The 12,799-nt window shown below is 38.1% G+C and overlaps 1 protein-coding gene and 1 long non-coding RNA gene across 3 annotated transcripts in view; one reads left to right on the plus strand and one right to left on the minus strand.

Moving 5' to 3' along the window:
• Nucleotides 1-8,919, plus strand: part of LOC140325678 (arf-GAP with SH3 domain, ANK repeat and PH domain-containing protein 1-like) — a 121,924-nt gene extending 113,005 nt beyond the window's left edge. For both annotated transcript variants that reach the window (XM_072403648.1, XM_072403647.1), the window contains 5 exons: nt 2,101-2,167; nt 2,670-2,725; nt 3,363-3,511; nt 4,651-4,773; nt 5,087-8,919. In XM_072403648.1, the coding sequence (XP_072259749.1) occupies nt 2,101-2,167; nt 2,670-2,725; nt 3,363-3,511; nt 4,651-4,773; nt 5,087-5,161 (470 nt within the window). In that variant the 3' untranslated portion in view covers nt 5,162-8,919. The remainder of the gene's footprint in view (nt 1-2,100; nt 2,168-2,669; nt 2,726-3,362; nt 3,512-4,650; nt 4,774-5,086) is intronic.
• On the minus strand, nt 1,844-11,045 carry LOC140325679 (uncharacterized). Its single transcript, XR_011919715.1, has 3 exons — nt 10,983-11,045; nt 10,672-10,843; nt 1,844-2,228 (listed from the first exon to the last, which is right to left on the minus strand). It is a non-coding gene; the product is annotated as an uncharacterized lncRNA (long non-coding RNA).
• Nucleotides 11,046-12,799: the final 1,754 nt, after the last annotated feature.

Consider the following 12,799-nt stretch of genomic DNA (forward strand, 5'->3'; position numbering starts at 1 on the left):
CCTGTGGGGGCAGTGTTAGGATCTGGGGTGTCTGTGGGGGCAGTGTTAGGATCTGGGGTGTCTATGGGGGCAGTGTTAGGATCTGGGGTGTCTGTGGGGGGGGCAGTGTTAGGATCTGGGGTGTCTGTGGGGGCAGTGTTAGGATCTGGGGTGTCTATGGGGGCAGTGTTAGGATCTGGGGTGTCTGTGGGGGCTGTGGTATAATCTGGGGTGCCCGTGGGGGCAGTATAAGGATCTGTGGTGCCTGTGGGGGCAGTGATATAATCTGAAGAGCCTGTGGTCAGTAATAGAATAGTACAAGCCATACAGTAGTATGATCCTACAATCCTACAAACAGGCATATCCCACTGAAACACTACACTGTGTCCAGCAAAATAGTAAAACTATTTTGACTGAGTCTCCATTCTAGATATTTTTTTTAATAGCCTCTGTATTATTTTTGATAAACAGTCCACAGTAACAACTTGGAAAAAAACTTCACTACCTTGGGCAACTCCCCAGTTTTTGCTTTTAAACAGCTCTCATAAAGAATTAAAATATTTTATTCATAAAATCAATTATAAGTGTCTGATCAAAGAGCTGTTTTTGTTGGCAATATCAGCCAATCAGAATGGCTTCTCATTGTACTGGGAAAGCAAGAGATGTTCTTTGGACATTACATGTGCACGTTCATCGTTCCATAACACGGTCCACTTGTATCTACAACTGTTAGGCATTTAGGCTGAGTCATACCCATAGCTAATCTACAAATCTATATTTAGTGCAGTAACAAAAATATGAGCTAGCTTGTAAAAATATAAAAGCAATTTTAAAACTTTAAGGATACGCCCTGCAAAAATACCCCAAATAATCCAGTACCTGACAACGCTATACTTCCACTACTACAGATAGTCCCTGGGGTTATATACGAGATAGGAACTGTAGGATTTTTCTTAGGTTGAATTTGTATGTAAGTCAGAACAGGTACATTATTTTAATAAATGCAATTAGGACAGATGTTTGTCTCAACATAATATTTGGCAGCGTGGTGGAAGAATAGGCAACCAACTCCTGTTAAAAAAGACCTAAATTGTGCAAGCTGTGCCCAAAAATGGTGAACATAAAATGAATGACTAGTAATAAGTAATACTACAATGACTAGTCTTTCCCCATTACTACTTTGTGTGAAGCAGACCATCTTGTTAGAGGCCTCCTGATGGCTGGTGGTCCGATAGGTGGTTAAAGAATAATCCAACACTAACTGAAGACTTAATAAAGAACAGATACACAGAATGAATAATTCAGAAGCATAAATATCATTGCATTGATCCTCAGGTACAGTTTTCTTTCCAGCAATGAGAACAGCAGCAGGGCCACAGCAAATGTACAAGTTTGAGTCTTATGGAACAGATGTGGATGGTGAGGAGCACATTATATCTGTATGAGCTGGCAGCTTCCCAACCTAATTTATGGGTAGAACCAAAGGAAAGTCTTTCAAAAAGGTCATTCAGCTAATAATCAGATCTGGAAAGACATGGCTTGTTCATATCCTGTATCCTTTGTGTAATTTTCAATGAGCTGTCTTGATTTAAGTCGGTAGGTCCACCAGTTTGGACCAAAGCCGTTATAAGGGTGTCTTGGTCCCCCAGTAGTATTGATTTATGTTAAGTATAGAAGACTAATAGTTAAGTTGGAAGAATAAAAGGGCAAGTATTTTGATTTCCTAATGAATATCTCTGAGTTAATATGATTGTATCTGGTTTAGTTCACCAGTGTACACCCAATTACCATAAAGGTTTAAGGTAGATGGATGTCATAGAGCACGTGTGTTTGTGTTTGTGTTTTTTCCTTAGCTCCCCCACTTGCAAATACATTTTCTTTAAGTGGTCCTGTAAGATCTATTTTTACATAGATAATTTGACATTTGTTGCTTTGTAAATTATATTTTTAATCTGATAATAATGTGCTGTTTGTTTTTTAACCCAAGACTATTCACTGTAACTAACATACTAACTAACTCACACTAAATGGTGTGAATATCTGTTTACAGTTTTTGTACTTTATTTACTTTTCATCTTGGAACTTTTTGAATGTAAGTCTAATATTGTGTTCATTTGATAGATTATGGATCCTGCTGTACATCGCCCTCCAAATATCTGCAGTCGGAAGTTATATCCAGGAGACCAAGGTTGGTGCTTTGTTTTCTGAAGGTGTGATAAGTTCTCCGCTCTTCTTTCCCTTGACTACTCCTGAAGAAGTGGGGAAGATAAATAGAAAGAAATCAAGGTTATGATATACCAATTTTTTTTTTTTTTTATTTAAAGGGCACTGAACTTGCCAGTGCCCATCCAAAGTTGACTAGTTTGTGTATTAGCTTTGGACTGACTTAACGAAAATGATGTAGGTTGCCAATGATGACCTTCCCAACTGAAAATGCTTACTGCCTAATTGTTTTATTAATCCTTGACTTCATCATTCAATTGTAAACCAGGAACACAAATGCAGGTTATAAAGTTCTGACTTCATGCTGGTTTCAGGCCAGAGACTTGGAAAGTTTTGATGGCGAGAACCATCTGGCCATTAGTATTTTTACAAGGATATCAGAATTACAAGTCTTTATATAATTATATTTATATCACTCTTATGATCGGATTTATTTAAAGTGATTGTTTTTGTTTCCATATATACAGCATTGGATCTCCAAAGCTTAGCAGTCTTCATGAAGTTCCAGAAGTCCCACCAAAAGGTATTTTATCATATACCCCAATATCCCCCAGCCAGGTAAAATTCCTTAGCAATTTTCCCAGCAATGAGTTGTTGTGTAGCTGATGGCTAGGTTTGGTGGTTTATAAGCCCAATTATATGTTTCTCATACCTACCAGCTACTACCCCACTCTCCACCAAGGATGCCCTTAGAGGCCATTGTGGCAGTGTCATTAGATACAGGAATGGTGTTTGCAGGGATTAGCCGTAAAGGCATGCAAAGTTAGGCCCCAGTAATAAAGGGAAACTAAAAGCATTCATCTTGTGGTGTCTACTTTTAGACATTCAATTTTAAAGAGCTAGAGCTTTACCAAAGAGTATATTCAATTGTTTAAACTCCAGCATTTAAAATAACTTCAACCCCAGGCCATCCAGTATTTTGTATTTTAAAAAACCCTCTATATGGAGTACGTTGAGTCCAGCCTGCACATTGTGGCAAATGACAGTCTAGAATCACAAGAAATGGGCAGAATAAGATAAATAATTTTCATGGAGGACTGGTAGCACTGGAGTGATTTAGGAAGAGCACTGGAGCCGGTATTTAGAAATTGGCAATATTTTAAGAAATGGTCATGGTGATGTGATCTTTTAGTGGTTTGCTATCGATCTTCTTTTCTTAGTTGACTATAGAACAGAAGGATATACAAAAGCAGGAAACCAAAGATCTGCCCAGCCTAGCACTTCTCCAGCATCATCTGTACAGGAATTGTATCGTGTGCCAACACCCACGCAGGAGCCTCCTCAGCCAATGCCACGGAGGATGAGTCTGGTGAGTTACCGGTTTCTAGCTTTTATAGTGATTGATAACATGTTTATAGGAACTTATTACTGTTATGTAATTGTTTGCAGACAATATTGTTTTTTACAATTATTGATTTTGAAATCTCTAGAACTCCTTCCATTAGTGTCATTTTTATTGCTTTGGAGGTGGTTACTTGATACCTGTTCTGGTGAACAATGATAAAGAACCAAACCAATCAGTGACTTTAACTTTCTGTATTGTTTTTTATCAAAACTTGGGTTCTACTGTATTTTAGGCATTTTTAGCCTCCACCATTGTTCCAACCATTGCCACCACCTTCTATAAATTCCGGTACGTCTGGGTATAGGAAAGCCAATGCCATGTAGTCAATCTACCCAAATGCTCTACATTGGACTGAATGGGTATTCCTCGCACATAGGGTATACCATTTAGTGTAACGTTGCTGACATTTGTCTGTGATTTGTGTGTGGAATGGGCCTGTGAGTAGTGGTAATGCCAATGATTAATACTGGAGTGTGATTAGGACAGGTATAGACCACAAGTCTGTCCTTTGAGGGCTAGAGCAACGTTTCTGGAACTTTTTAATACTTTGGAATCATTTGAAATGACTTTCAGGTTATTATTAAACCCCTCCAGTATTTACTATATCCACAACTCACAGTAGATTATCATGTCAATGGTGGTCAGTAGGAAGAATACCTCCTACGTTGCTGCCAGTGAGAAGAATGTCACCCTTACAAATAGCCAAAAAGTTCATTGGTATTTTTTAAAGTGACCTGAGAGATCTCAAAATTGCTCATTGCTCAAGGAAGCCCATGCAACCTTTGGAGGAACCCTGGTTAAAAAACACTGACTTAAGAGAGCGGCATCAATACAGGATTGTTTTTAAAATCCATTACAATTTTAGGCATGAACTGGAACAAAGATAAAAGGGGAAATAAAATACAATATATAGGCTTCTATTAAAAAAATCATCATGTAAATATAAGAAAATATGACACATGTAAAACAATGAACTCAATGTAATCTCCAAGAGAATATATATGAATGTACCTAATCATATTTTATAATAATAAAATTGATTAAAAAGAACTATAGACCCATGTTAAAATATCTTAAATTCTGTTTCTCGTTATCTTTTAAAGAGTAAACCACGACTCAGACGGGTGAAGGCTTTGTTTGACTGCACAGCTGATAGAGAAGATGAGCTCACGTTTAGCATAGGAGAGATTATTGTAGTCACAGAAGAAGAGGACGGCAATTGGTGGGTGAGTATGTGAGCTTTAAGTTTCCATACAATAACTCATTCCATAAAGACCTTGAAACAGCAGTGACATCTATAACAAAATGGTCCTATGGATTGGATTGGGAGACTATTCTACCAAGCTGGATTTGGTATAGTAGCTTTTGGCATGGGAAAGATACAGTAAGTATGGCATTAGAGATACACATAAGGTTTTAAAAGTAATTGTAAATCTAAATTAAACTAGATGATATTTCATTTGTTATTTTTATTTCATTAAAAGAACTGCTATGAAGTGTACTTTATCAGTTCCTAATTCTTTCCTTTATTCTTTCTAGAGTGGCTACATCGATGGTCAGCTGCATAGAAGAGGAGTTTTCCCTGCATCCTTTGTGCACATTTTAACTGATTAAGAAGCACAATCTCAAGGAGATAACATGAGCCAAAATAAGACATTTTAAGAAGTTGAGGTCGTCCTATAAAAAGTACTGATTTGTTTGTATATAACGTTGGCCATCGTTCCTTTATATGGACCAATCATTGGCCTGATAGTATAAGAGCGGATGGCAGAAATATGGCAAAAGGTCCAATTCCAACTGCTTAGACTGTCCTGGTCAATGGCCTTTTACTAATCAAGGGACCACCCCATCATCGCCAAATCTGTGACTCTCCAAACTGTGTAATGTGAGAGATAAAAGGGGTAATAGACATGCATTTTATGCTTGTGCTGTGCCTTGTAATGCATATAGCTTTGTGTCATTTTTACAGATATAATCCTAACATTGTGTCAGCTTAGCTGCAAAAGTACAATCTATACAGCACACAACCAGGGGCAGTTGTGTCTACATTTACAGCAGGAATAAAAGAAGGCAAAGTGCTGATACTCTCTCTAGAGTAGAAAAGCTCTATACTTTATGGACAGGGCACAGTCATATCTACAAATGGCATTTTTTCGGCAATCTGTAATGGCTGCAATAGGCAAGATTACCCGTAGGTAGGTACCTAAAGGAAGCTAGAATTTCACCCATATTGGTATGTACTGTACAGCAAATAGGTGTTTCACCGTGTTCCAACATTTCCTGTTTCATATGTTTTACCTGCATTACCACCTGCAGGGCCAGATCTCTGATAAGGCAAAAAAATACCAAAAATTCCCAAAAATGATGTATATGATGCAGCCTGTCACTGCTATTATCACACATCCACTTTTCTTGTGTCTCTCCTGTAACATTTTAAATTTCCTATAAAGCAGGTCAGGAAATTCAATTTTATTCCATTTGGCCAAGCATTTCAGCCAACAAGGTCATTACAGTAGGGCAAAGCATATAACATTGACAAGGGGTGTTTACAGCATTCCCCTCCTAACTATTAGGTTTAGAAGACTTTCAACTATTGCTGTAGCCAAATATTGCATACAGTCACTTTATATTTTGTGGAAGAATTAGATTAATAATCATGTTTTTCTGCTGTCCAAGGCTCCGTTGGAGAAATTTATCCTTATTTCCTGTTCTGTTGGAAATATTTTACCAGGCAGGAAGTGAAGGAAACTCTTTAATAGCAGCACCAACATAAAGAAAAATGCTTTTTTAGTGGATTATTTGTGTACCAGTTGCAGATAGTGACCAGATAGCAGAGTGAATCTTTCCCAGAAGCCCCAGATAACAGTGAACAGATGTTTTTATTTTCTCCCACACTATCCAAAACTAGAAAATTAAAATTTTATTTTGGGTTGCCATATAATATAAAAGCTTTTTCAGTTTTGTGAAAACGCTTTGATGCTGATATGAATCTGCAACAAAATAATTTATTTCCAGCTGTACCCCAAAGGAATCCAGTATGCTTGTAGGTGAGCCAAAACAGTGGCCTAAAGGCTGATTGGTAAGACCAACGAGTTGTGATTTCTGATTGGTTATTATTGCAATATTCGGGTTAGGCAGTGATGCATTTAGGCAGGTTTGAAAACTTGCACTGCCTCGAGTGTGCCCAAAATTCAGCGTACAGAGGACCACCAACCAGTGGTCTGCGAAAAAATTTTGATGGTCCACAGCTTTGGACCACGTCCCCCATATGGATCGCAGGCTCAGGGGGGTGGGCGAGTGGGCAGATTCTGGTATCATGACGTTACTATGGGGGAAGTTTCTTCCCCTTTAAGTGACACACGGCTCCTTGAGCATGTGCAGTCTGAAGCCCGTAAATTTAGTGGTTCGTAGGTCTCAAAAGGTTGGCGACCATTGTTCTATACCATGTCCACAATACATCAATGTTACCTATTTGGTGATCACAAACATTGAAAAATACAAAGAGGTAAAACTTACACTTTCCAGGGTTTCTCTGTTGCTTGCTCCTTAAAGGGAATTACTGCTTGGTATACAGCCCTTGAGTTGATATCTATCAAGGGAAACCCAAGTAGGTTGTATTTGTTAAATTTCCTCACTTCGGTCATGTCTACCTGATTTTTTTTAGAAACAGAGTTTACCCAGAACTAAAATACTAGTTTGTGCAGACGGACTCTTAAAATAAGGACTTTGATAAAGGAGTTTTAAAAGGAACCATTGGAGAACTTGTATTGTGTTATTTAGAATGTTTTACACATAAATACAATCAGATATTTTATTTTATGTATGAAGAAATTTCATTTAAAGAGCCAAGTTATACTTTATTTGCCAGTGCCAAATGATTAAAGGGTAAGCACAAATGTTTTAGTATTTAATTTTTGGCTTGTTTAGGCACACATACTAGTTTTATACGCTTCCTTTATCTGGGTTCCCATCCATTTAATATAGACTTGAACCTTAAAAGTGGAGATTTGCTGTTATGGTCACCATTGTGAAATGTTTATTGTGCCCATTCAGTACCCTAATATATTACCTTTGTCTTGAATTCTTCTTAAAAATTGCAATGCCTTTTTACCACTCCTGTTTTACCAGCTTTATATATGCAGTGTGAGATCTTTAATGGCCTCCTATCGGCTTGTTTAGGACATGTGGAGTGAGATTTATTTTGCTTGGTGGAGAGGAAGTTGTTAATGTGGACATGCAGTGCAAGGATCCCCCTGCATATAATTCATTCATTCTATGAATCTGTGCTTCCTTCACTGATCCTGCTGCTTCCTAAATTTTCCTGCACCAGTCACCATATCTACAGGGAGCAGTTCTGATATGGGGAAGTGAGGCTGCTATCCTCAACCAAGGTGGCTACCCCCATTCAGTCATGCTAATTTACTAACGGGATAGAGATTAGCTGCAGGGAAACCAGTGGATATATATAAAAGGCTAGCCATTGCCATCTGCTTGCCTTTTTGGGCACTCTAGTTGGGAAGTTCTAGTTTCTCTATTTTACTTTATATTATGGAAAATGTAGCAGACAGTGCCAGATTTCTGGTACAGTTGTATTTAATTAAAACCTGAAAAAATAAAGACAAAATAATGGTGGGTGACAGGAGCAAAATGAGTTTTGGTAATAATTATGCATAGGGCACACGTGCCTGTATTCCAGGTTCACCCCCCATCCTGAAAAAGGTTAAAACACACCCCGACTAATAATTCTCTATACAAATTACAATAAAAATCTCATAAAAATGACCAAACTCCTCTATTTTTTTATACATTTTGGCTAGAATAGGGAAAGTTTAGAACTTTTTGGTTTTATTGAGGTTATCAATGCACACAGTACGGGACAAAAAACTTGTGTATTTGTTTTTATTTTGTTATTATCATTGGGCAGGTACCCTCTAGCAAGGTGCCATAGGTACTGGTAAGGTATGGATAGTATAAAGGTTTGTTTTACTATCTGTCTTACCTTTCTTTTACCTTCTTCCTTCTGACACCCTTTCATACCTTGAAGGGAATCTTTGCTGGAAGAGCACAAAAAGACCATAAGAACACAATGAAGGTTCTAAGCTTACAACATTGCCTGGAGAGGGCTTCATTTTTCTGCAGCCTAGAAATGTTTTACGATTTGTGGAACAGAATACCACGTGTAACAATCTTGCACCATGTGACAATGAAAGTTTAACAAAACTGTGATGCCCCATTTTCTGCTGTGCCCTGTACTTGCTGTACATAGAATTATATAAATAATAATAGTTCAGGTAATATATATCTCTATTTATGCAAAAATGTTTAACTTGCCAAGAAAAAAATAAAACTATACTAATGATTGTATCAACAAATGTGTCTTATTGCTGCAAGATTATCATTTGGGGTCTTGGACAGAGATTATTCTACATTAGTTAACTGGAATGTGGTTTTCATGATCATATTTAAAAGGTTCATCAGACATTACAATCAGCATGATATTGAACTAAAACAAACTTTTTCAGACTTTCAGGCAGTGATATATAAAGAGTGCATCATAATAACAATTTTTGCGAATTTAATAAAAACATACATTTAAAATAAAAACATTTCTTTTCTATTTTCTTAAAAAAAAATACAATAATTAAAAACCATTTCAGTGTGTACTAGTCAAAAAAGTATTCCCTACACGTTTCGCTGAAACCCAGTCTGCTTCCTCAGGAGATATTTTGTAGCTCTCCCCTTCCTACATGCAAAATGATATAACCGTGATGTCCGCATGCCATAAGGCATCAGGGTGGAGCGTGGAGTCAAAACCAATGCATTTCATATTCTGCAGCCTTTATTAATATTTCATTATTGCGATACTAATTTTCAATATTAACTTGTGTCAGCTTTTGTTAGGCTTAAAAGTCCTATACAGCACTTTAGTGCCAGTACTTATGGCTGCTAGTCAGCTGCTAGACATCTCATTTCCAGCTTCCATTCTTCTACTTCTTAATGATGAAATGATTCTGGGTAGCCCCACAATGCACTTGAACAAAGGACCTCCATTTAGCTTTATATTTTTACTTTTATATTATTTTAGGTTTCATGCGGTTGGTTTACTAAAGGAGTTCAGGCTGTTTATATAGCAAAGACAAATATCGATATGCAAGGGATATTTCTTAGCTTAGAAGATGAAGCTCTGCTGTTTCTTGAAAATCACTAAGTAATTTGTTGGCGCTATATATATATACTGTTTATTGATAATAATCATAATAATAATAACAATAATATTAATACTTTGCTTTGCAAAGTCAGCTAGCATTGCTTTCACTTTTACTATGCTTCTGAAGTGATCATTTATTTTGCTAAGTGTACAGCTTAAATTTGGTCATTGTGGGTGATTTACTATTCATATTACTCAGTACTAGAATATAGTTATTTTTTGCCTTACCTTGATGAGTTGGCGCTATCCTTTTGTTACGTTTGCTTTATTGCTGTAGGATCACATATGGCCCTGTTGGCCTACATTTGCACATGAGAATGGTGTCAGGTGGATACGGTGCCATACCCATGGATGGTAGGTGCGTGGGAATGCACTGAGATCAAGATGGGATGACAACATGAGATAAATCTTCTGTTCTTGCAGTAGAATCACCTAATGATCCACAGCCCAAGGTTCTCTTTCCCCCAGCCTTAAAGGAAAAGATGGGGTCACTGCTACCACTGCAAATGCTTGTAACTAGCTAGCATCCAAATCTACTGCCAAAGTTTATTCTCCCTGGTGGTCGGAATAATAAGTATTTATAAATGTCAAAACAGTACATTTAAAAATACTTAATATCCTCCCAGCCGCACGGCCCCCCCCCCCAGCCGCATGCCCGACCCGGATGGCATCTGTGTTCCCCAACCCCCAACATTTACACCCAGCTGGCATCGTCAGGGGAAGCAAATGCCGGGCATCTCTGGAGGACACCGCAAGCACGTGGGGACCAGGTAAGACTTAAAAACTCCTTTGCAATTCCACCCTGGGTGTGGCTCAGGGTTATCGCTTTTGGTACTGAAAATAAACCCCTAGCCACATTCAGGAATACCACCAGGGTGGTTTAAACAGAACCTTCACCAAAAAAAATACCACTTACCTTTACTGGTGAAAAGCCCATGATCCGTCCACAAACCAAGCCCAGCAAGTCCTACGCCATTCTGGCTTTTTACAGGGAAAACCCGATGCACATAGGGAGCAGCACAAAGCCTCATGGGATATGTGATGTGAGTATTCCAGGAGGCTGCAGGTTTCCCCTTCAGTCTTTACCACTGCGGCAGTAAAAATAAAAGGGGAGGAGACCACACTAAAACATTGTTTTTAAAAATGTTTCCTTTCATTATATAAAAGAAATGGCTACCTTTTTATATAATGTTAAAAATGTCATGATAGGTCCTCATTAAGACTTACAATTGACTGAGGAGGTCTGCTACAGGTTTACCCACATTTTCAAATACTCTCAACCAACCTGAATGGCAGTTGCAGTGAATTGAAAGTGACAAGCTGCTTTTGCCTGCTCTATTGCTTTTCCTGTTCTGGAAGAAGAACGGTACCACAACAAAAGCAAGTATGTGCCAGTGTGTTAACCTACAGCGCAGTTTAATTCTGCTTCTTGCCTGGGAACGCCAAACTGTTTCCACCACCAGTCTAATAGTGAGCCTTAGTAGCTGAAATAAGTTTGCAAATCATACAGTCAGTGTTTCATATTTGTATACTATAATGGGATGAACAGGACCGCCAAGCAATTTCAAGAACTAGAATATTTTTTATGACAGGTTCCCTTTAAATAATTAGATTCTGGTGGTTCTTCTACATCATCAATACCGGTCTCTATGACATGATATCAGCATTATAATAAAACAATTAGCTGTGGTTCAGTGTTGCATTAGGGGCGGCATTATTCAGAAGCTGACTGATTACAACGCAACTAAAATATTCTCCTTCCATCCATCATATGCATGGGACAGAAAAAAAGAAAAGAGTGAAATTGTATAACGTGATGGAGGTAAATTGACATGACTTGTACACCAACGTATTTGTCCTGGTGTGACCAATCAATCAAAAGGCAATAGATTCCCTAAGTGGGTAGAGGAACTCAGCTTGATGTACATAGTCATAGGAGTTAAGGTTATGAAATCCTTGTTTCTGGGTATATTACGTATGAATAGGAGGCGCTCTATATTTAGTCGTTACGTATGCAGGTTCTGCTTCCTCCTTTAATTATTCTTTACTGCTCACAGTGCAGGTCTAGTCCACTAATGTTAGTGATTGGATAATGGGATTGCATCTGAACATTTATTGATGAGTTCATTTTAATAGCCTGATCTGCCTCTGATGACCAATCCACAAATACAATACAAAAAAGTGAAGGGGAAGTTTGTAAAGCTTCATATCACATATAGATAACTAAACAACTGTTGTTTTCCATGATGCAAAAAGTACTTATCTTCCATCAATTTTAAAGAAACACTGTTATGGGCAAAATGCGCAAAAGAGGACCACCCTGCCCCTTCTCCACCGACATACCGTGCTAGCGCTCTATCAATACTTCCTCCCTCCGTTAGTGATTGGCTGGTAGACCTAAGCACCGTCATGCTTTCCATACCTGGAAGTTCTGGGTATCAATGCCATCTGCATGAAGAAGTGATGGCCAGGTAGGGGGAAGGAGCTTTTTAAAGACCTTTTGCATTTCCCAGTTCTCTGTGTGTATTTTACGCCCCATAATATAGAATTCTACAATACAAATTGGGTATAAGACGTCTAGGGTGACCCCTCCTTTTTGTGTGAGACTTCCCACACCTCCTAGATTGTAAGCTCTTGGGAGCAGGGTCCTCCCCTCGTCTTGTGTCACTGTCTGTATCTGTCTATTGTTTGCAACCCCTATTTAATGTACAGCGCTGCGTAATATGTTGGCGCTATATAAATCCTGTTTATTAAAAATAATATTAATAATAATAACACTGTTTCTTTACAAATCTGTACAGGGTGAGCGTTGTCACCCTAGGACAGGAAGTGCCTTATTCTAAAAAGAAAACCAATGCAGCACCACATGTAAAGATTCTTAAATAGCACGATATTACATTTCTGTTCTTGTGGTAAGATACATTTCCCAGTTGTGTTGATGGAAGAGTTTCATGGATAATAATTTTGAATGAGCCGGATGTATAAATATCGCACAGACATTTTGTACACATGATCAGGAATATTATCACAAACCGCATGCAGTA

The sequence above is a fragment of the Pyxicephalus adspersus genome, chromosome 3 (assembly GCF_032062135.1).
Source record: "Pyxicephalus adspersus chromosome 3, UCB_Pads_2.0, whole genome shotgun sequence".
Taxonomy (NCBI): domain Eukaryota; kingdom Metazoa; phylum Chordata; class Amphibia; order Anura; family Pyxicephalidae; genus Pyxicephalus; species Pyxicephalus adspersus.